At 51.8% G+C, this 21,920-nt stretch overlaps 1 protein-coding gene across 2 annotated transcripts in view; it reads left to right on the forward strand.

The window, feature by feature from the left end:
* The first annotated feature begins 1,302 nt into the window (after positions 1-1,302).
* Positions 1,303-21,920, forward strand: part of LOC120906296 (homeotic protein ocelliless) — a 31,262-nt gene continuing 10,644 nt past the window's right edge. The window contains exons 1-2 of one of the 2 annotated variants that reach the window (XM_040317851.1): positions 1,303-2,722; positions 20,688-21,024. In XM_040317851.1, coding sequence (XP_040173785.1) covers positions 20,853-21,024 — 172 coding nt within the window. In that variant the 5' untranslated portion in view covers positions 1,303-2,722; positions 20,688-20,852. Of the gene's footprint in view, positions 2,723-20,687; positions 21,034-21,920 lie in introns of both variants that reach the window. The other variant, XM_040317852.1, reaches the window with a different exon arrangement.

Here is a 21,920-nt window from a genome sequence, read left to right on the forward strand (position 1 = left end):
TGGAGCACACAAAATGGTCCGTCGGTCCCCAAAATGGCGGCCCTCTTCGAAACTCGCTGGTCGTAGACGAGTCTTGTTGTGGTACGAAGGCGCGCGCACGCGCGCGCATTCACATTCAATATTGGAAACATTGGCCGTTGTTGTTGGTTGATAACATCCCCAAAGACTTACACCCAAACACACACACACGTACACACACGCAAGTACAGAGAAGTGGATAGCATTTTCGCAAGAATTATTGATCGATTCAACAGTGAGCACAGAGTGCCAAGGGAGCAGAACCTCAACCAATTCAAGTTGGCAGTTTTGCGGACAGCGAATCGTTTGCAAACAACAAAATATAATAAGAAACAAGAAGTAATTGCAAAATAAAATAATCTAGCCCCAGTGGTTCGCATATTCTGATGAAAAATTCTGCTTGTGAGCTTGCTCACCCTGCCCGTAAGACTTTTTTGTTCCCGAGTGCTTTTCCCCGTTTCGGGCTCGGGGCAAAGGATGCGCACCAAGTGCTGGAATGCTTTTCTTTGTTTTGTCCCCGCTATCGATTGATGCCCCTGTTCCATTGGGGTGAGTAAGGGCGGTAGTAGAGGACGTTGGTTTGATGCTGACAGTTTTCACCCACTCTAATTGTGTACGTACATCGGTGGGGTGATTTTCTTTGTGCAGCTGCGTAACAGTGCGGCCCTTGAAAACGCTGCATGCGCAGAAGAGTGAACCCCTCAGTAGCGCAGTAGGTGCCCCTTCAAAGCCAATATAAAAAAAAACCAGAGGCGCTGGAGCTGTAGCTCCATCAGCTAGCGAGAGCAGTAGCTCCCTCGGAGCTGAAGGAAAGACCGAAAAGAGACGCTCACCTTCAAAACAGAGCGAGAGCGAGAGAGAGAGAGAGAGCTGTGTTTCCATACGTGCGTAGCGGAAAGTAAAAATGAAAGCACTGGTCCCGGGGAGCGAGCGAGAGCGCCTGGTCCTGGGCCGCACTCGTGCGTGCGACAGAGCAGGAAGGAGGAGTGGCAAAGGTACGCACACGAATCCGTTACGTTTTGCTGGCCGAAGCGGGACGGAGCTAGCGTACGCGGCCCGGGCCGTTCCCGTGCGAGTGAAACGACCGACCCGACGCGCGCTCACAGCACGGTGGGCAGCAAAAGGTGTCCGCCCTGAACGAGCTGCCAAAGGCCTACGATTCGCGGCACGGCCGGCGCGCTAGTGTGCGTGCCGGACGGGCACCGCTGCCTGCGTTGGTGTGAGTGAGTGCGCGCGCGCTCCCGATGTGGCATACCAGTCGGGCCCGGTCGCAGCCAGCAGCAGCCGCCGCAGCAGCAGCAAGCTCATGAGGGATGGTTTGTTTTTCTACTTAGTTCGACGCGACCATTCAGCAGGAGTACATGTGCCGAGCGGATTAACATTAATTATCATTTTTATTGTTGTTTGTTTAATTAAAGCAACACACCATACCGTACGGGGCATTTTTCTGCGCGCAAAACGCTAAACCGAGTGTGTGTGCCCCCCCTGCAAACAGTGTCAGTGGCCACAGTTCGTTCGTTTGTTGTTGTGTGTCTTAAGCGGGGTTGTCTGCGCTCCCGGAAAGGAAAAGAAGAGGGCAGTAAAAAGGGCCACTTTGCACGACGGTTTCGTGCCGTGGGTCCGTGCGAACGCGCCGCTCAGTTTCGCCGCTTGCGCGCCCAGTGAAAAACGGCTGCCAGCGTGTGCTCTCGTGCGTGCACGTTTCGTGAACGTTGTAGCGCGGTGTGTCTCTTAAAGCTTCTCAACCTTCGGGACCCTCTAGTGCGTGCGTGCTCTGAAGCGGTGTGAGAAGAAGAAAAAAAAAAAGATTGCCCAAAAAACGGCCCCACAGTGAGCAGTTGAACCATTGCTGTTGAAGTCGTCGAAGGCGACGAACGCACCCTTGAATGATCCTCCTCACCGTGTGCGTGCGTGCGTGTGTGTGCTCCGTTAGTGTCCCCACCGTGAGTGAGTGAGTGTACGTGTGCTTGTACCCGTGTGTGTGTGTGTGTGTGTGTGTGTTTATGTGCACGCGTAAGTGTGGTGAGTGTGGCACGGTTTGGGTGCCTCACCGAGTCGAGAGGAATTGCTGGACGGCGACGACAGCGTGCGTTCGGTCGTGCAGGAAACCAGACGTCCGAGCGTGACTAGCGCGCACCATCCAGCAGCAACACACATATCCGTGCGAACAGGGTGGCAGACACATCCTCATCTAGCCCTGCCAAGCAGATAAAACACGCGTTCCACAATCAATTCAACCAACCTTTCGGTAGCAGGCGAGCAAACCGACCGGAAAGCAGCCCGACAAGTCCTGAAACGGTGCCACGGAAAGGTGCCACAAAAATCATTCAGTTAAAGCAACACAGTCAACGCGGACACCGTGCTTTCATCCTGCTTTCAGTGCTTTATCGATGTTGCAGTGAACTTAACGTGCGCTGGTGTTTGTTCCGTCTTGCTTCCAATGCTGGATCGGCTAACTTTTCCGCGAGTGCTTACGCTGGTGCTTATGATAACAATCAGTGCTTAAGTGGGTGTGTGTGTGTGTCTTCGTGTGTGTGTGTTCCTGTGGGTCAGCAAGAGCGGTGTCCGCAAGACACCCGCTGCCTGTCACCCGGACACAGGTGTAGAGGGGGTTTTGGAGTGCTTCCGAACGCCAACCCGCCCGCTTACGATCCAATCAACATACACTACTATCAAAGTGCCATCACAGCGACGCTGCCTAAAGGTGAGTACCACCGTCACAGAAGAGAAACCAACCAATATTCACACACGCTTTCGCACAGGGAAGGGCGGTAGGGAGGTCTGGGCTATCCGACGGGCGTGTATGGAGTCATGGGGACACTATTCGCCGCGCATACAAAAATCGGTCTTCAGCGAGCAATGCGTGCAATCGGTGTGTGTGTGTGTGTGTGAGCAACAATCAACAATCAATGTTTGGCAATGTTCCTCGCGAGAAGTGATCCTGCCCCCGTTTTCCGTGCGTTGGTGAAGCAACAACAATCAATTTTTCGGACCACACAGTGCGCATTGGAGGAGCAGTGGCTGGAGTGAAGATTTACGGAGAAGTTGGGAACTGAGTGAGGACCTTTTGCGGTGGTCCGTGGAGATCGAGACATCGATTACCGTGCGAAGGGTTGTCACTGTAGGGTTTGTCTGAGGTCCGACGGCATACTTCAGGTATGCCGAGAAATTGGGAACATCTTGAACAAGGTTTTGTCTTTGTAAGCCTGAGTAAATCTTTCTTGGGGGTATCGAGGGATGTTAAAGTTACTGGAGGAGGTCGAGTCCTCGATTGACGTACAAAATGACGCCGCCGGAATGTTTGTTTTACGTCTAGCGCAAGTCTTGGGGCATTTGGAGCATTTGAAGCATTGGGGGAAATTCCAGACATTTGCATGTTGTTCGACAACGCTTGCAGGATGTAAATATAAGTGAATGAGGTCAACTCCTTGTCCTCGGCGTAAGCAACTTTAGTAGTCTGGAGCTTGAGGAATTTGAAGACTTCATTATGTCTTGAGGTTACTGGAGGAGGTCAAGTCATCAATTGACGCATTAAGTAAGCCTCAGCACTGGCTGATTAACGTCCGACGGTAGTAATAAGCTTAGAAAGTTAAACTCCAAGGATTGTTTGGTAAACGTCCTGCGGTAGTCATGGAATTTGGGAATTGGCAAATTATGGTTTATGTCCTGAGCCACTTTCATGATTACATGTAGAATTTCCCCCGTGATCGTTTCATGTGTAAAATAAGTCTCAACTTTGACCAGTTGAAGTCCGACGGTATTCTTGTGCTTGGGATATTGGAGTATCAAGATTTTCAGTTTCAGTTATCGATTGGTAGAATTGCCGTCGTGCTTAAAGTCCGACATTGACTCCAAGATACGTGAGTGATCTGCACTCTGGGATTTTTTTTCGTAAAAGTCTGTTTATTTTAGAAATCGTTCAATAGAACACCATTTTTGTAGCGACGCTCAAAACATCAATTTTTCGGATTAGTTCCCACAAACCAAGAGAAGCCTAGAAGTTTCTTTCTCAGCAGCAACAACAAAAAGGGCGAAATATATGTGCCCGAACCTGTTCGGGTGCAAGTTGCCCGATTATTACATCATCATTACACCCTGCTGCAAGGGATGCAGCAGCGCGCTACTTTCCCACCGACGAAAAACCCGGACCCCGGCACATTCCGTACAATGGACCCAAAGGTCCGGTGCATCCGCTGCATCCGCTTCTTTGTCCCGTGTCGTTTACGTCGCTAGCCAGCCGGAGTACGGGGACGCACGGACTCTGTACGCTGTTTTCGGTTTGCCCCGCGTGCTTTCCGAAAGAAGAAATTTAGCGATTGCCGGTGCTGCTGCTACCTGTTCGCCCGAATCCTGAGGCCAGGGGCACCGTTGCGGGTGAGTTATGCGGTCCGTTCCGATTGAAAAACGATGAATGGACACGTCCAAAAAATCCGGGACCCTATTCGTGGTTCGTGTTCGTCATCTCGTGACGTGCGTATGATTGTGCGGCGGCGAGAAGGCGAGATGCTCCGGTTCTAAGACCCCCAAGCTGAACCTTTGCCAGCGAGCAGCACACAACGAAAGTTGGAAGCGAAGAGGCAAACGATCAGATAGCGGGAGAACGAAAACGGGAAAGAAGGAAGCGAACGGGGCAGCCAAACGAACGGAAAACTATTCAATTCATCTCGGGCTGGCTGTGGCTGGGCTGTGGGCCCTGGTGGGTCGAGATTTTTAATCAATGAAATATCAATCAATTCTCACCCTGCCGGCCCTGCCTCGCACCGTCCAGCCGGGCGCAAGGTATGAATGGAGACACCCCGCGAACATTCGGAAGCGTCCGCGTGCGTCCAAATAACGCGCGCTCTCGGGCCTCAAACTGGAGCTCGGCTGACAGGGCGTCAAACGCGTCATGTGTCATACCACACCGCGCGCCCGTCACCGCGTTGCGTGCCCGCCGGACCGCTGTGCAAGATTAGAGCTGGTGGCTTTTGATTCTCCTCGGGCCTCGGTTTGCCTCTCGCGTGTGGGTGCGCTCCGGGGCGACGGTCTTGCGCGAGTTTCAATTTCGAACGAAACGAGCCGCACCGGCCAAATTAACGAATCGAGAAATACTGGAATCGACGTCTCGGGATGTGTGTATTGACCTCTTTGATGACTTCAAACTCCCAAAATCGGAGCTCTGTGGCAAAAAAAAAAAAACACAAACGGAAAGAAAGAAACCACCTCAACTGGTCCGCTGTGTAGGCTACGCTGTTCTTGTGGGGTTGTGCGGGGGCTTTTTTTTTATTTTGGGATCCCTACGAGCCACCATCACCACAGCAAGAAAGACACCGACGAAGAACAAATCTTTATGAATGCTTAAGTGCTCTTTATCAACCCGGAGCAGAAGACTTGGAGCACAAGAACAAGCACGAACGCAAAGATCCACACAGAGCTACAGCGAGTGCGTGAGAGAGATAGCGCAAAGAAGACTCGCCGGATCTTTGGAGTCTCCGGCGGCCGCCGTGCGGTCGCCGTCACTGGCGTCACTGACGAATCGGGCGTCTAGCCAGGCACTGTGACAGTTTGGGGACAGTTGCTGGTGCCATCGCGCGGGCAATTCAGCGCAATTTCAGTGCGATTGTTATTGCTCTCTTTTCTTTTTTTTTTTTTTTTTTTGGTTGTAGTTCGCAATCTTCTCAAGATTCCGTGCCCCATTCCATTCCTGGTCGCACTGGGGGCACGGGATGCACTGCTTATCGGCGGCGGCTGCATAATTATGTCATTCCCATGTAGTTGCTCCTCAGCGCAAACGAGGGCGGGCTTCTGAACACCGTTTCCCGAGGAGAGGAGCATAAAATCATCTCCAAAAAGTCATCTGCCGCGACAGAAACCCCGCACGGCAACACTGGGGCTCCTTCCCCCAAAATGGATGAATTACATTTAGATGTGTCGAAGCTTTTAGCGTGTGCCGGCGTCATTATGGCAGACGCAGAAAGCGTTTGAAATATCGCACCGCGTTCGCTATTTTATTGATGGCTAATGCTGGTGTTTGGATGTGCGGGGCCCCGGGATGCTGCCAGTTCGATAAGGCCCCCATAATGGTTCGTTGGGCGGAGGGGGCAGGCACCGTTCGCTAGCGGAGAAGGAGGTCGCAGCCCGCTCCAGCCGCCGGTCCCGTAGGAAAGTTTATAAATGTGTTCGAGATTATTGCCCCCCTTTCGTGTCGTGGTTATTTGTAAAACATTAGCAACACCGAACCACCCCATTGCTTGCCCGTGTTTCCTGTGCGCGCCTGTCGTGGACAGCACTTCGGGGGGGGGGGGGGGAGGGGGGCACTTCACCTGAGTCACCACTCCAGCCGGCCAGCGCTGTTTGACCGACGCTGGTGACGTTGAGTGGCCGCTATAAAACAAATCCCCGCGCCGCGCCGCTATTCCGTGCTGCCCGTAAACGATCCGTACCGTAGCCGTGATCGATCCTTGAGGCAGAAGCAGTGGAAGAAGACAAGGAAGCAAGCGAAAGGAAGAAACGAAGGAGGAGGAAAAAACATACACACCAAACTGTGCGCGACACGATCTATTAACATCGTGTAAATGAGTCGTTTACAAATCGAAACACTGCGCGATGTGCAGCGTGTTGTTTTTTTTCTTTCTTCTGAAAGCCAACCCCGCCCGGGCGACTCCTCCCCCGTCTGGTTCTAGTCGTTCTGCCCGAAATTCCTTTTTGTGGTGCACGTTCGATCCACAGGCGGTGGTGGTGGTGGTGGTGGAAAATATGTTTGATTTCAACTGTCGACTCGACGCATTTTGCTGATTGCCCCTCAAGCGTGTAGGGGCGAATGAGGGTGTGATAGCCTCGGCGGCAGCAGCAGCAACACCGGCATTAAGAGAAACCCCGAAAAGCATCAGATAATCTAGAGTGACTTAGAATTTCCAGTCCCGAACGTCCACGACGACGACGACGACGACGGTTTCGGCTGCGCCTTGACAGGGTTGACATTTTTGACACTTCCGTTGTACGAGTTTTGTTGGCGTGTTGTTTTGGCTTTGGCTTCCTTCTGCCAGCACTCAAGCCCTTCCCTCCTTTGCCGCACTGCTCCGCGATCGTTTGATTCGTGTTTCGATGCTGCTTTTAAATTTGTTTCCTGCACTTTTTTTTTCTCCTCCCTGATCCGCTTTCTGTAGCCGCAGGCGAAGATGATCGAAGGCTCACCTTACCCGAAGGTGTGCACCTTTTGCGCCCGTGATGATTCATACAGCAAAACAAAAACAAAAAAGAAGAAGCTTGCGTGGCTATCGCTCAATCGGGTTTGGCTGCACTTGGGAAATTTCGTTCTATTTAATAAAACGAGGTTCGTCGCTTGCTGTCGTTTTGCTCGTAGCAGCAGGTTTGCCGTTGTTTTGCTGTCAAATGTCCAATAGGTAGTGGAGCACATTTGCTCAAGCAAATGGAGTGTAAGCTAATATCGGTACTATGCAATCAGCAATCCATTTTGAGCTGCATTTTACCCGGAAAACAATCGCTTAAACGGTGCAACGTGCTGCGGAGCGTTGCTCTTGCTTTATTTACGTGCACAATTTACATTCATGTACGCGGGCCAACGAAGGAAAACTGCTGCACGGAAAGAAGTGTCGAAACGCCGGAAAACCGCATAGAACCAGTCGATCGCGGTTGGGTGAGGTTAAGCTGTAATTGGCAATTGGACGTATTTATTGGTTCCCTTATTGCACATATGCACCCAATTGCTTGTTGCCCCGCCGTTGTAGTACAAGCAATTTAGGCACACCCTGTACACGTACACCCTCGCAGCAAAAACGTAACAACCTGCTGCTGTTGCTGCCCTCGTCGCGCGAGTCGTAAAACTGCGCTCCGCGTTCTTCGCACTGCCCGTTTGGCTTTTACATGACGGTTCGGGCCCCGACGGCCCGAGCGATCGAGCACCGCGTCTGCGAGATGGTGTTCGGGATATTTATGAGCGTTTTATGATGGCTGATAAAACCCAAGTTGCTCGTCCGCAACAGTGCTTTATGCTTTCCACACTGTGACGTCCGTTGTGTAACGTTCGAAAAGTTCTCCAAATCCGAAACCGACGGTGAATGCTGAAGTTAAATCCCAACTGATGTGACTTTGTGACAAAAGTGTGCACCGGTGCGCTGTGTGTGTTGTGAGTTTGTTTCTTCGTGAAAGTGTGCAATAAAATAGGGCACAAACCGAAGTGTGTAGGCCGTCGCTTAGACCGTTTTTTTTTTGATGCCACAGTTCTACCAAAGAAGCCACCACTGTTTTGCCTTCCTCCGAAGCAAATCTATTCCAAAAGGGAGCCCCAAAATGCTGCCCAAGGAATCGGCGCAGGTGGACTATCTTATTCGGCGGATCTGCAAAGCGCTACAAATCGTGCGGCAGCAGCCACGGCGGCGGCGGCGGCGGCGGCTTGATTTCGGTTGAACTTTTATTTATTTGTGTTTCAATCACGGCCCGGCGGTGCGACCACGAGCCGTTTGGCCGGTCCTGTGCCGTTCTACGGCTGCCACCCAGCGGGCACGGGCAGCGATGAGCTCCATTTGCGGATCCGCCGTTTCTGTTCGCTCGGTGGCGGTTTTGGAGGGTTCGTCGCTTCCCCGTCCGGGCAAGTCTTTCCTTTCTTTTTTTTATTAATTTGTGTCATTTTTGGAGCCCGAAACCAAAAGCAATGCTTGGACTGTCGGTGGGGGGGTAGGTGGACGAAAACATTAGCAGATTGCGCATCGCCGCTCGCTCCCCTTCCCCCGCCATACCCTCTCCTTACGGGGTTCGAAAGCCATTTCGATTATTTTAGCGTGTTCTTTCGTTGTTTTTCTGTTCTCTGTTTTCGCAATTGCTTCCCCGGAGCTCGTGCGCGCCTTATCGGCTGCTGATGCTGCTGCTGCTGCTGCTGCTGATTTGTTAGAACTTCTCCACTTTGCGCACTTTGCTGTGTGTGTGTGTGTGTGTGTGTGTGTGTGTGTGTGTGTGTGTGTGTGTGTGTGTGTGTGTGTGTGTGTGTGTGTGTGTGTGTGTGTGTGTGTGTGTGTGTGTGTTTCCATGCCTTCTGGTGCGGCTTGCCAAACCAACAGCTCCCCGAATTTGGTTGTCAACTGTAAATATGACTAAACTTTTGCCGGCGGCGGCAAACGCGGCTTGTTTTACATTTGTCACCGTTTGCCGGCTTGCCGTTGGTTTGTTTCGTTGCGCTCTATGCGCTGTTTGCACGCGCGCTGCGAGCGCTGTATCGGAAAGTGATGCTTCAAAGTACCGCCACTTTGGGTGGAAAGCAGGCAAATGGGCAAATTCTTTCTTCCCTCTATTTTGCTGCCTCTATTTTTTGTCTTTCATTTTCTTTTGCATGCTCACTTCACACCCGAACCGCTTGGCTTTCGGTCTCTCGTTACTTGTTTGTGCAAAAAAGAAAAGAAAAAAAGAAAAACCAAAAACCTCTCGATCGATATGCAACACCGATAAGGCAGCACCGAACCGACCGAACAAATCTGACACCGTCTCGGGTGTGCCCCGTCTCCGGGTGAGGCCGCTTTCCCGTAATCGATCGGGTGTGTGTGCTGATCTCTAGCCCGCCAGCTCAAATTTCGCTTTTAGCGCTTCGGGCAGCGAGCGAGAGAGAAAATGCAAGCGAGCGTACGCAACACGAAAGGAGCAACGCGTTGGGCGCGTGTCCGCTGCCATTGCACGGGTGCAAAATGAGGCGCACGCAAAATTCGTCCCGACGGGGCTGTTCTCTGCTTCTTCTTCTTCTCCTTGCCCTCGCTCCTGGGCTCGTTTGTCAGTTTGGCGCACCGTTGTGAAGTGCCTGCTTCCGGCGGGAAATTTTTGGCACGCTGCTAATTTGTTCGGCCCCAAAGCTTGCTTCCGCTCGGTTTGGGGGCAATTTAGCGATTTTATTTTACCCTTTTTTTTTTTTTGAGCTGCTGAACTTTCCCGCCGCTGCTTTGTGCGATGCTTTCATCGCTCGCAGCAAAGGGATTGCTCGATGAACCCTTTGAGCAGGCCGGAAGCGAAGCCTGCGCGTGTGGGAAATGGTGAACGAGCGTTACGAGCTAAATTGCTACGCGAACGTTTTATTGCGCGCAGAGGTCCGCCGGAGTTGAATGATTTTGCTGAACAAGATTCTACAATCAAACAGGCCGTTCACACTCATTTGTAGAGCCGCAGAGCAGCGTTGTTGAATCAGTACGGCTACAGTTTGCTTCCCATTTGTTCTCCTCTTTGGGTCACATTTTGCCGCAAAACAAATTACTTTCTCATCTCGTTCTTTCGAGAGCAGACAGAAAGGTTTTTTTTTATGGATTTTGGAATGTTCGACACACACGGACACGAACACGTACATCGCCGGGGCAACCTGCTCGCATTTGATTGTGAGCTAAAGCTAAAAATGTAACGCTCCCGGGCAAATAAAAGGCTCCCGGGGTGGATCGAAACAAACCCGCGCGCCAAGGTGAAAGGGAATACAGAACCCTTTTTTCTTCTTCTATTTTCGTTGTTGTTGTTGTTGGTTGGCTTAGGTATGGCTTTTTCTTCCTCCCAGTTAACACAAACCGTTACGGGGGGGGGGGCGAAAGAAAGCGGGTGCATCGCCAGCGGGAGCGAAGAAAATATGCCGAATCTGAATCATAAAGGCAGAACTACATAATTAATTATAATCCTCAGTAGCCGGACCGCGGGATCATAAATATTTATTTATACCGCCGTTGCCGTATATTATGTATTCACATAGGCGCGCACACACACACACAGCAGCAGCAGCAGCAACGCACAAAAGCAGCAAAAATGTGGCTCCACTCCGTGGCAATGGGCGAACGGTTTTTGGTTGGTGAACTCTCGATCACAACACACACACACACGAAAAAGGATGGTTGATGAGGGTGAGGGTGGAAGCGCGGGAGGATCTTTTTTCCAGAACTGTGTGTATGTGTGTGTGTGTGTGTGTGAATAAAACTGAAATTAAAGTACCATGTTCGTAGTGGCAGGCAGAGAGAAAGAGAGAAAGACGGGACACACACATTCCGACGGGCATTCCGTTGATCAATTGCATTTAAATTAATCTTAATTATTAGATATTTTACTCCCGAAAAAAAAACGAACGCTGGAAAACTGAACACACACACGGAGCACCAGCGGGAGGGGATGGGCGAGGAAAACGGGGAGGTTGTTTTTTGCGCTCGTCGATTTATTTCATCCCGTGCCCCATAAAGATGGCGGGGAGCAACGAACGGGTGGACCGGATTTGCTCCCGTTTGCCACAACGACGCGTTTCCCGGGGCGGCGGCAACCCGCCTTTCTCGCTTGTCATTCAATTTAATCATAAGGATTTTTGGTACACTTTGCTTACGCGTGCTGGCCCTTTGATGTGCGGTGCGAGTGGGGAGGAAGAGGGAGAGTGAGAGAGTGAGGAAGGAAATCTTTGGTGAGAAAACAAGCGTTTTCAGTGAGTGAAGCGGGGGGGACAAAAAAAGTTAAAAAAAACTCATCTTTTAAATGTGTTTTTCAAAGTAAAAAAAGATCAAAATTTCTTGCATACAGTGCGGGCCATAAATTTATAACTTTCTTTATTTGTAAAATAAATTAAAAATGAGATAAATTCTTACAACAAACATACTGTCGTCAAGTTCAATTAATTTTTAATTAAAAATTTATTCATAGAGCTGATATTACAAGGCAACAAGGGACTGTATTACAGTCTCTTGCTTTTGCAATTTTATTCAAACCATTTTTTGATGTTATACTGCAAAATGAAAAGCTTTAACTGATTTTTTACCCATTTACATGTAGTGAATAAAAAAATGAGGGTGGTTCATCTACGGATATTTGATGCTGAAGCCACCTTGAGCACACGAACTGTAAGAATGGGATAGATTGAGTGCAAAAAATAAAAATAAAAATAAAAACACCCAACAACCGTAAAAGCCAAAAAAAAACCAAAGCGAAGAGCAGCATCAGAACATCTCAAACGATTAAGCACGAAAATGATCAAAATCATCATTTCGCTCTCGCAACCTGTACATCCCCTCGCCCCTTTGCTGGCCGTCCGTCCCGGTAACGACACTTCAAAAACCAACTTCTGGTCTTGCTGGGCCCGCCTCACCGGAGGGAAAAGCAAGACAAATGGGCGAATGGAAAATGGCCAACTGTGTGTTCCCAAGCGGACTGGACGTGTACGTGTGTGTGTGTGTGTCTCTCTCTCTCTCTGACGGCAAAATAATCGAATTTTTCGGGACCCCACCGTGTTTGACATTTGTGACCCGCGCGCACCCGCGTGGCCAGTCCCGCGCGCCCCTTGGCTTGCATAAGCTCCACACAGAATTCAGAGCGCGCTGAACATCGAAGCGCTTCGGCTGTGGGGCGAACAGTAATCAAGGAATCCGGGCGGCGTCGGCGGATATCAAAGGGAAGTTTCGCCTGTGCTCCCGGTGCTCCCCTTCGTCGCACAATCGCGCCCCGGTGGATGACACTCGATCATATCGTGTTGATTTTCGATCGCACCTCACCGTCCCTCCCTATTCCCCCCTTCCCTCTCCTGTCATAGCTGTCGTAGGGAAAATGTTCGGCCATCCTTTCCCGGGACGCCTCCCTACCCCGTCGTTGCCCGCCTACGTTTGCCGCGTACTTTATTTTATTATCACGCCCCGGTGGACGGTCTAAACTGGTTTCGGTTGTTGTGCCAGGATGCCTAAGAAGGGGGGGGGGGTGGTTGAGTTGGGTCAGCCAGGTTTGGCAGCTACCTGGTCGCTTGATCACCACGCGGCACCACTCCCCACAGCGGGAGCCCCGCTCGGGATGAAGATTTTTCTTTTACGCGGCAGCGAGGCGACGAAAAAAAACATGCGTAGAACGAGCAGCGAAAGGAAGATTTTTGTTCTCTCTCTCTCTCTCTCTCTCCCACACACACACACACAGCCTGCTCGGGCAATTCCAACATCCCTCCACCTACTATGGTCCGTGGTCGGCAGTAGGCAGGCCAAACCGTATACATAAATAATAATAAAAACGAGATATAAATAATGAAAAATATGACGATATTATACGCTACCGTATTCATATTTTCCTTCATCATCTCTCCGGCTCGGGGCCCCTGCGCATTCGTTACTAGATAGATGAGTAAAGCGAGCCCCAAGAGAGAGAGAGGGAGTGGGTAGGAGCAAAAGGAAAAAGGCAAAAGTCCTGTCGCGGACGGCGGATCGAATCGAGCTTGGTAGAACGAAGAACTTCGCAAGAGGCTGATGCCTTCTTCTGTGTTCGTCACCACGGGGCAAGGGGCGAGGGGAATAAAAATATGAATAACTTTCTGGGAATACAAAAAACACACACACACACACCGACCCCAGAAGCTTGCCCCGCACTGATAGTGGGGACGGCTTGCAGCGGTGGGATTTTTCAACAGCGGGCGGGAACACAGAAGCAAATATTTTTATTGCGCCCGATCGGTTACGGGCGGTTTCGGGGGAAGGTTCGTCGCTTGTTCGGCCGCCGCCGGCTCACCGGTCTGCAGACTGTCAACGGCCGTGTGAGATGCTGCGCGCCCGGCCATGTGGGGCGCCCTCCCGCCGGCTACGCAAGGTGCGAATGTCTAATGAGATCACAATCTGCCCCGCGGCTGATTTTTTTTTTTTGCTGCTGCCGCGCCAATTGTGTTTGCGCCGAAGCGCGGGTGGTTTGGCGGCGGCGGCAGCGGAAAGGAATAGAATTCTTCCGCCCGTGCTGCAGGGTTCGAAGACAGCTAGCGGGGCGCGCGCGCTGCTGTGCGAGCGGTTTCCATAATTGGATATTTTTATTATTAAATATTATTTGGGACGAGCGCGACGACGAACGGCGGGCGCTGTTTTTGTATGAAAATCTTCTCGTTTTCTTCTTCTTCTTCTTATGAAAACACCCCCACACACGTGGCGTAAAGGGCGGGCGGGGTCGGGCGCAAAAGCAGTGTCAGAAAAATATTTTTTCGATTATAAAACGGCAAGGAATGTGCTGCTGAAGGCAGGCACAATCACACACACACACCATCGGGCACCGAAGCTCCCAAAACCTCTCGGCCCACAGACAGAAAGGAAAGATTGAAGAAGAAGAAAAAAAACCACACACACACACACATCAGGAACGCATCGAAACGAAGACGTTTGGGTGTATAAAAATAATCGTAAAAATAATCAACGGCCAATATCAAGATTAGAAGATACAAATTTTTTATCGCCTCGCCTGCCCACGATGCGCATGCCGGCGGGAACAGGGAGGTGGGGGGTCGGTGGAAGAATGGAATCACAGGCTGCGGGAAATAAGGTAGCACTCGGGGTAACGGGTTGCTTTTTCGTGGGGGGAGGGGGGGGGGGGACTGCGCGGTCTGTGTGTGTGTGCGTCTCTATTTCCGAATCGCTCCGGCGGCAAAGTTAGTAGCAGCCTTTTTTGCATATTTTGCCCGTTTTCTCACAACATGGGGTGTTGGTGAGCGTGCGGTGGACGCCTTTGTCTGGCTCTGGCTCGTTTCGGGAATGGAGTTTTTTTTCTTCTTCTTCTTCTTTTCAGTACATTTTCGGTCCGCCCGTCGGCAGTAGCGCGTCGTGGCGGCTCGTTTATTTTTTCTCACACGTTGGCTGCAGGGCCGAATCGGTAGCCAAATCGTTCAGCGGCCGGTTTGTCTGCTGTGCCACGCGGCAAGCCGGGAGCTGGGAGGCTCCTTGGAGGGGAGAAAAATCTAGTAGCCAAAAATGTCGGACGACCGGGATTAAGGCGTATTTATTTGCGGGGGATTTTTGATCGCGACCACGAACCAACATTAAGCAGGGGGGGGGGGGTAAACATTCATAATTAGCGCCTCAAAAACCGATTGCCGATGATGAAAAGCATGCTTTCTCAATTTTTCCCCATTTTTTTCGCCGCTGTTTTACGCATTTTTTTGTGAATTTTATGCCCAGTGACTTAAACGAGACGGCAGGCGACGAACCGGCGCTCTCACGTTACCTCTCCTTGAGCGCAGATTTGTTGCTGCTGTCCAGCGGCTTGCACGGGTGATAAATGATTACATCTTCCTGATCGATGATTCCGCTACCCCTACCCCCCCCCCCCCACGCACCTCTCTCCCTTGTGGGTGATGTGGGCCAGCTGGATCTAGGTCGGCGGCGGTCGTCTCACCTGTTCGATGGAATGTTTTGAATCTGGTTCGGTTTGTTTTCTTCTGTTTGTGAAATCCAAATTCCGCCAATGTGTGTGTGTGTGTGTTGGCTCGCACCGATAGGATCGCACCAATTAGGGGTTGCACACGGCCCACGGTACAAGTTTTGTGTGTGCGTGTGTGTTTGTTTTACATTTTTACGCCTTCCTCCGTTCAGTTTGAAGCGTTTTGATTGATGTTGTCACCTTCGCCTAGTTCGATCGGATTGGAATGGTCTTTGTCAACTGAAAAAGAAAAAGAAAACACACACTCGCACACACAATTACAGAAACTAGTCTCGAAACGGAAACCAAACAGACGGGAGCCAGTTGAAAGGCAGAGCACAGCATGGCAAGCGACTGGGCTATCTCGGATCTGTAAGGTAGGAGGAAACGCGGTTGCAAGGAGGAAGGAGGGAGGCGGGCGGAGGAGGTGCAGCTACTCAATCATGCTGCTCGCTTATGCCCGCTTATGTAAGCAAACTTAATTAATGCAATTAGTTGCATCGAGCTGGCGGGCTTCGGCCCCTGTCTTTGCCGCCCGATCTCGTTGACGTTGACGACGCCACACCGACGCCAGCGCCACTAACCAGTACCTCCCCCCCCCCCACCACTCTTCCAAAAAGGAGAGGGAGGAGAAAAATGAACGAAGAAAGCTGTACTTGTTTTGATTGATTTCATTTGAATAATCGAAACAACACGAAACGGCACTTTTTCTCCCCGCCGTGGCCTCGCGGTATACGCCGAGAAGGTAATACATACACATCCAGACACACACACACGCGCGACTACACAGGCGCGCGAGGGCACGGATGCTGTTGGCCTTCGTGGCCGGGTGACGGTGTGGAGCGGCAGCAGCACCGCCACCACCACAATACACAACATTTCAATAAATTCTTATCCTTTCCAAAACCACCAGCGTCTGTGCCACCGTCCGCCCCACGTATCGGGAGGGTCGCCAAGTAGAGGCGCGCGCGTGTGTGTGTGTTTAGGTTTGTTGTCAATAGTGCATCCAATGGGTATGAGCGCGGTGCAGCCTAGGCGCAATTTCTAGCGCGGCGCGAGAAAGCGCAAGACAAGATGGGTTATAAATCATCGATCGAATAAGGGCCACTGGAGGAGTCAGTCCTGGCCCGGGTGGTGTGTCCCTGGTGGAGAGAGAGAGAGAGAGAGAGAGAGAGAGGGGGGGGAAGAAAAAGGCAACAAACGCGAGGCCTTGTCTAGGCAGGCAGGTTGCGGCAGACGGACGCGCAGCATATAAACCTGTCCGGAATGTAATGGTGTCACTTCGGATCCGTTGCCTGATTACGCGCCCGTCTGGTCGTTTTGATAATTTTGGAATTTCAAGCGACACTCAAGCAAAACGACACACGGCGGCCGAGCCTCAAGCGGCGGGACGGAGGAGGCGGCGGCGGCGGCGGCCTGTCGGTTGAATATTTTATATTGATTCGTTTCGGTGTTTCGGCCGGCCTTTCGAACGGTTTTTAACATAACCTGACCGCAGCCGAGGCGCAGACCGGGCTCTGCTCTGACTCAACCGATAAGCAATCCGCCCCCGCTTCTCTCCTGCCCCCCCCCCTCTCCCTCTTGGAATTGAGTGAGCGCGTACCGTTTCCGACGCTGGTTCGAACTGCTAGCCGGTGCTCCGGCACGGTTGCGCAAAAAGATCCTAAGAATGGATCGCGTTTTCACGGCACAACAGTGAACCGACCGTACAGCGCGTACGACACGCTCCAGGATGGGTCCAGAATCACATTCTCACACCCGCATTACATTACGCGATTGATGTTGAATGCCAGCGATGGCTCTCTACCGGGAGTTTACCAATTTATGAGCTCGTTGTGAACAAAAAAAAAACCCCTCCCAATAACCCCCAATAAAGAAGAGACCACAAAAACGGATTAAGATGTGCGTGCGCGTTCCCGGGGGTTCGTCGCTTTCGGGGCGCGATGAGTCATAAATAGTTTCTCGTTGTTTTTCCGCCCTAAACGATTGTGGCTTTTGATCGGTTTGGTTGTTTTGTTTTACCACCCCTTAATTGAACTCGTGTTCTGCTTTTCCCATCTCTTCTCTTCCCCCCCATCCTCTATTCCATTTTTTGAGGAGTGCATTTTGTTGTACTTTCCTGCGTCTGCACGAGCCAGCGTAGGCAGCAGCCTTGATATGCAAAGTGGAACGCATTAGAAAGGCGGGGGAGCATGCGATAACCCTTTTTCCTTCCTCCCTCTCCCTCCTTCCCTCGCTGGATGCTTTAGAAAACAAACAGCCTCTTAAACGGCGCCTTAAATTATGCAACCATTCCGATCAGCGAAAACCAAAACAACAATTTCGGCTGCTACGCTTTGGATTTGGATCGGACCACAGGTTACGAAAAAAAAAACGGGAGAAAGGTAGCACCGTAACAGGCAAGCAGAAGAAGAAAAATAATCATCCCAGCTCGCGTGTGCTTTCCGTGGCAACACTTTGTTTTGTAAATAAATTAAAACAAAAAAGCTCTCGGGGGAGGAACGAAGCAAAACAACGACAAAAAAAAAAGGCCAAACGAAACCGAACAGCAACAGCACAACCAAAAAAAAGCCCCCAACAACAACACAAACTCACCCCTTAATACCCATGTTTGATCTGCGGGCTGATCAGATTAGGCGAAATTAATTTGATCTCTTAATTTTATTAATGACCGCGAGTGAGCATTCTCGTTCGTCTTCGCCGTGTGTGTGTCTGTGTGTGCGAGCGCTTCAAGGCGCCTTTAAGAGCACCGATCGTATCGATTACGGTGCGGCGCGGATCGGTTGCAGACACACACACACACCAGGTTGGTGCCGCCCAGTAGCGCGCCCTGGGCGTGCTTGTTTTTTTGTCTTTTCTTCGGCACCACTTCCACTCCGGCCGGGAGGAGATCTCTCCCGCGTGATCGTTTATCTTATCCGCCCGGCCCGGCCGACGGATCGTCGGTCCGCTATCTGATTCATATTACATCGATTTAAATCACCCCCTCCCCCTTGGGATGCCCTCCCCCGCTTTGGGGAGCGATCAAGGCGGCTCGAGATTGATTAAGTGATTATCTTGCGGGTTTGCGTCGAAGGTTCGTCGCCTGCACCGCCGCGCAGCTCGTTCGTTTTGGTTGCGCCTGCAGAGGCTTTCACTCCCTGGCGCGCGAGACCGTGGCATTCTCCGCGGCGGAGAAAAGGTCAAAAGGGATGCCTTGTGTGTGTGTGTGTGTGTGTGTGTGTGTGTGTGTGTGTATGTGTTTTCCTTCTTTCCTCAAGTGGATGCGTGACTGTTGTTGTTTTTGTTTGTTCTTTTCTTTGCCGTTGTCGGATCATCGGAGACTTTGTTTTTGGGAAACACGCGGGGTGATGTGGTAGGTGGGAGGGGGTGGCGCGTGGTGATTTAACGCGATCGGTCAGCAATTATGATAGCGGGCGGTAGGCGCCGTTGCCCGTGAAGACGATTTACGACACAACCATGCCCTCCGAGGGGCGGAATGTGTTTGAGAAATGGAAGTTGAGCGAGCGGTTGGCGGGGGTTGGTTGAGCGGTTGAGGGGATTGGTTGAAAATTCCGCAACGCCTTTTGTCCCGAAAAAGGGGACCACACACACACACACACCGGCACGAGCACCATACACTGTAACTGGCCCCGGGAGGGACGAGCCCGCTCTCGGGCATCTTGAAGCTCGGGCTCGAGCTGTCAGTTTCTAACGAGATGACACTCACCGCAACACCAAAGGGTCCTGGTCTGGTCTCGCTGACCACATCGAACGACGCACTGGACGGACGGACGGGCCGCGTGTTGTCAGCGACGGTCGCCTCCTTGCACGCCGTCTCCGCAAAGGGAGGCACAAATAATGTTGATTCATGCTCTGTTCGCACACGATTCCGAGCTCGCGCGGCTAATTGAATGAAATTTATTTACTCACCACCACAGCGGACAGCGAACCCTTACGAGGGACACAGAGAGAGAGAGAGAGGGAGAGAAAGAGAAGGAGGGAGCGAGAAAGAGCGACAGCAAATAACCATAATATTTACGCTTTCAATCAATGCACTGCACTGTCGGCTTACTGTGGGGAGCTGTTTCCTCTCTCTCTCTCTCTCTCTCTATCTCTCTCTCTCTCTCTCTTTGCTCCTCATCCGATCATGAGACACATACCTGGGCCTGGGTCGATGTGCGGGTTCGTCGCTTGCTGTTGCGCTTGCACCACCCGCACAGGGCGAACCGCACAAAACAACCGAACCCGAAGGGAGTGGACAAAATTGAAACGCACGGAACGTGCCGGAAAACAAACGTCCCGGCCGGCCCCGGACGCAAAGGGACATGGTCGCATGAATGTGGCGCGTCCCATTGTCCCAGTCACGGGCACCGGCACAGGCACGTTCCGATGTCACATCGCTCGTGTCGCTTGGTGTGGTCGCTTTCGGAAGCTGTGTGCGGCATCTGGAATTTCTTTCCGGATGCTGAATGAGAGAATGTGTCTGCAAGAAGCTCGGCAAATCATTAGCGGCGGGAATAGAAGTGACTTTTTGCAACTGAGACACTTTTCACGCCCGGTCACCCTCAATTACTACCCGAGTGGAATTCGAATTGAAGCGCTGATGCTCACTCCAATCGATTGCAAACCCAAATGGCTGAGGCGTACCCCGCGAGGCGAGAATGGAATGCGGCTTAGCCAGTGCGTTATCACTTCTAAGAGGTTCTGCGGGTGATTCAATGTAGATTGTCGTTGAATTTCGCTGTCTCACACACTCTCCCACTCTCTCTCCATCAACTTCTAGCCCTCAAGGTACCTAACCAGAAATATCCAGAACGACACCCCCGAAAAACCGTTTGCCGGCATTTCGATACCATTTTAATGGATTATTTATGTTTTCTCTGGTCCCGGGGACTCGGTTCGCTCGTTTTGTTCAATTTGTGTTTGGCTTTGGCGTACCGCCAGGAAGGTTGTCCCCAGTACCTGTTGCGCTTCTGTTCTACCACACACACCCACACACACTCACACACGCACAGCAAAACAAACAAAACCTCAACCACGGCTCGGCAGGATTTGCCTTCCCGAAACCAACAGTTCAGCAGCCACGATGCCGAACCACTGGACGGGAAAGATTATCCCGGGGCTGGATCCCTTTGCCCCGGATCTCTTGCCTGATTAGTGAGCAGTGCATCTACAGGGGTCGAAAGGGACCCCGGGGATGGATTATCCACCATCCCGGGGATGGGTCAAGGTCGGTCGGAACTCCCATTGGCCAAGCAGCTTTGCACGACGGTGCCACACAAAGCGCAAAAACGGGAAAGCACTTTCTAGAGCCTCACGCTTATTGGGTGCGATTTCCAAATTCCTGTGAAATTGCTCTATTGTAATTGTGAGAGAGCTTTACTCGTGTGTGTGTGTGTGTGTGTGTGTATGTGTGTGTGTGTGTGTGTGTGTGTGTGTGTGTGTGTGTGTGTGTGTTTCTGCAGTGCTTATTGTTTCACCTACTGTGTATGATGTTTTTTTTTTTTGCGATCCACAACTAACCATTTTTTGTGTTCTTTCTATCCCTTCTGCAGGCTTAGACGCAGCGCAGCGACCGGAGAGCGAACAAGCCCGTTACCGAACGCGTTACCGCGAACGCCGGCACCGTGAGCAGCTACGCGCACCAGTACGCGTCAGTTGGGGGTCGCTACTGTCAACAACACCCATCCACCGTGGCGCTCCACTCGACCGAGGCCCTGATGGCCGGCTTCCTCAAGTCGTCCGATCTCGGGCCGCACCCGCACGGGTACGGGTCCGCCCACCATCCGCACCATGCGCATCCGCATGGACCTTTACCGCCCGGAATGCCTATGACATCGTTAGCCCCGTTCGGTCTTCCCCACGGGCTAGATGCTGTAGGATTTCCGCAAGGTATGTGGGGTAAATATTCGCTTTTTTTTCTACTTCTACTACTGTTTACTAACACTTACACACAAACGCCCCGTAGAACACCAGCACACGCTAACCGCTAAGTAGCTTTGCTTGCTCCCGTAAACTTCCTGATCCTGGGGGACCCTGCGCAGGCTGTAGCTACCGGCCTCGAAGCTACCGCGGTTTGCCCCGGGTACGCGGGGCTGGCGCAAAGCTGGTAGCTTCGTTACATGGGGCGCTTACAGCTTCCGTCTGATCGGCGGCTCGCCCAAGGCACTTCTCGTCCCCTGTTTCCCCAGCGTCGGCGCACGGAAAGCGTCTCATCAGCGCTGCCGGATGATTGATTCCGCAGTCCAAGTGTCGGGGTCTTGTTGCCTTAGGGTGGAGCAGGTGGGGGTAGAGAAGTGTCTGCAGCTCAGCGAGCCCCCACGGGTCCCTCCCTTCCTTTACCTCTTCCCACCGCACTTCCCACCGCCTTCCTTTGTGCTCCAATGTAGATTTTCCAGCACACAAACAGCACAGCAGTGTAGCTGGCCGTAGTTGGCTACGTACGTACGCTCGCTCTTTCGCACGAATATCTGAAACGGAAAAAAAGAGAGAGAGAGAGAGAAGACGACTCCACAGTTGCAGCCGGGAGGAATCTAGCAACGGAAGAAGAAAAAGACCAAAAAAAAACTCCAGAAGGCAGAAAGCACCCCCCCCCCTCCCCCCACCATGAGGATCAACAGCAAACCGCCCGGTGGAAAAGAACGCATGGGAACGCCGGGGAACGGAATTGGGTGTGCGCGCTTCCAAAATTACGCTCGAGTGATCACCGTGACAATAATTCATCCGTCAACTGCCCGTTTCTGTTTCGGGTTTTTTTTGTCTGTGTTTGTGTGTGTGTGTGTGTGTGT

Source organism: Anopheles arabiensis, chromosome X, assembly GCF_016920715.1.
Source record: "Anopheles arabiensis isolate DONGOLA chromosome X, AaraD3, whole genome shotgun sequence".
Taxonomy (NCBI): domain Eukaryota; kingdom Metazoa; phylum Arthropoda; class Insecta; order Diptera; family Culicidae; genus Anopheles; species Anopheles arabiensis.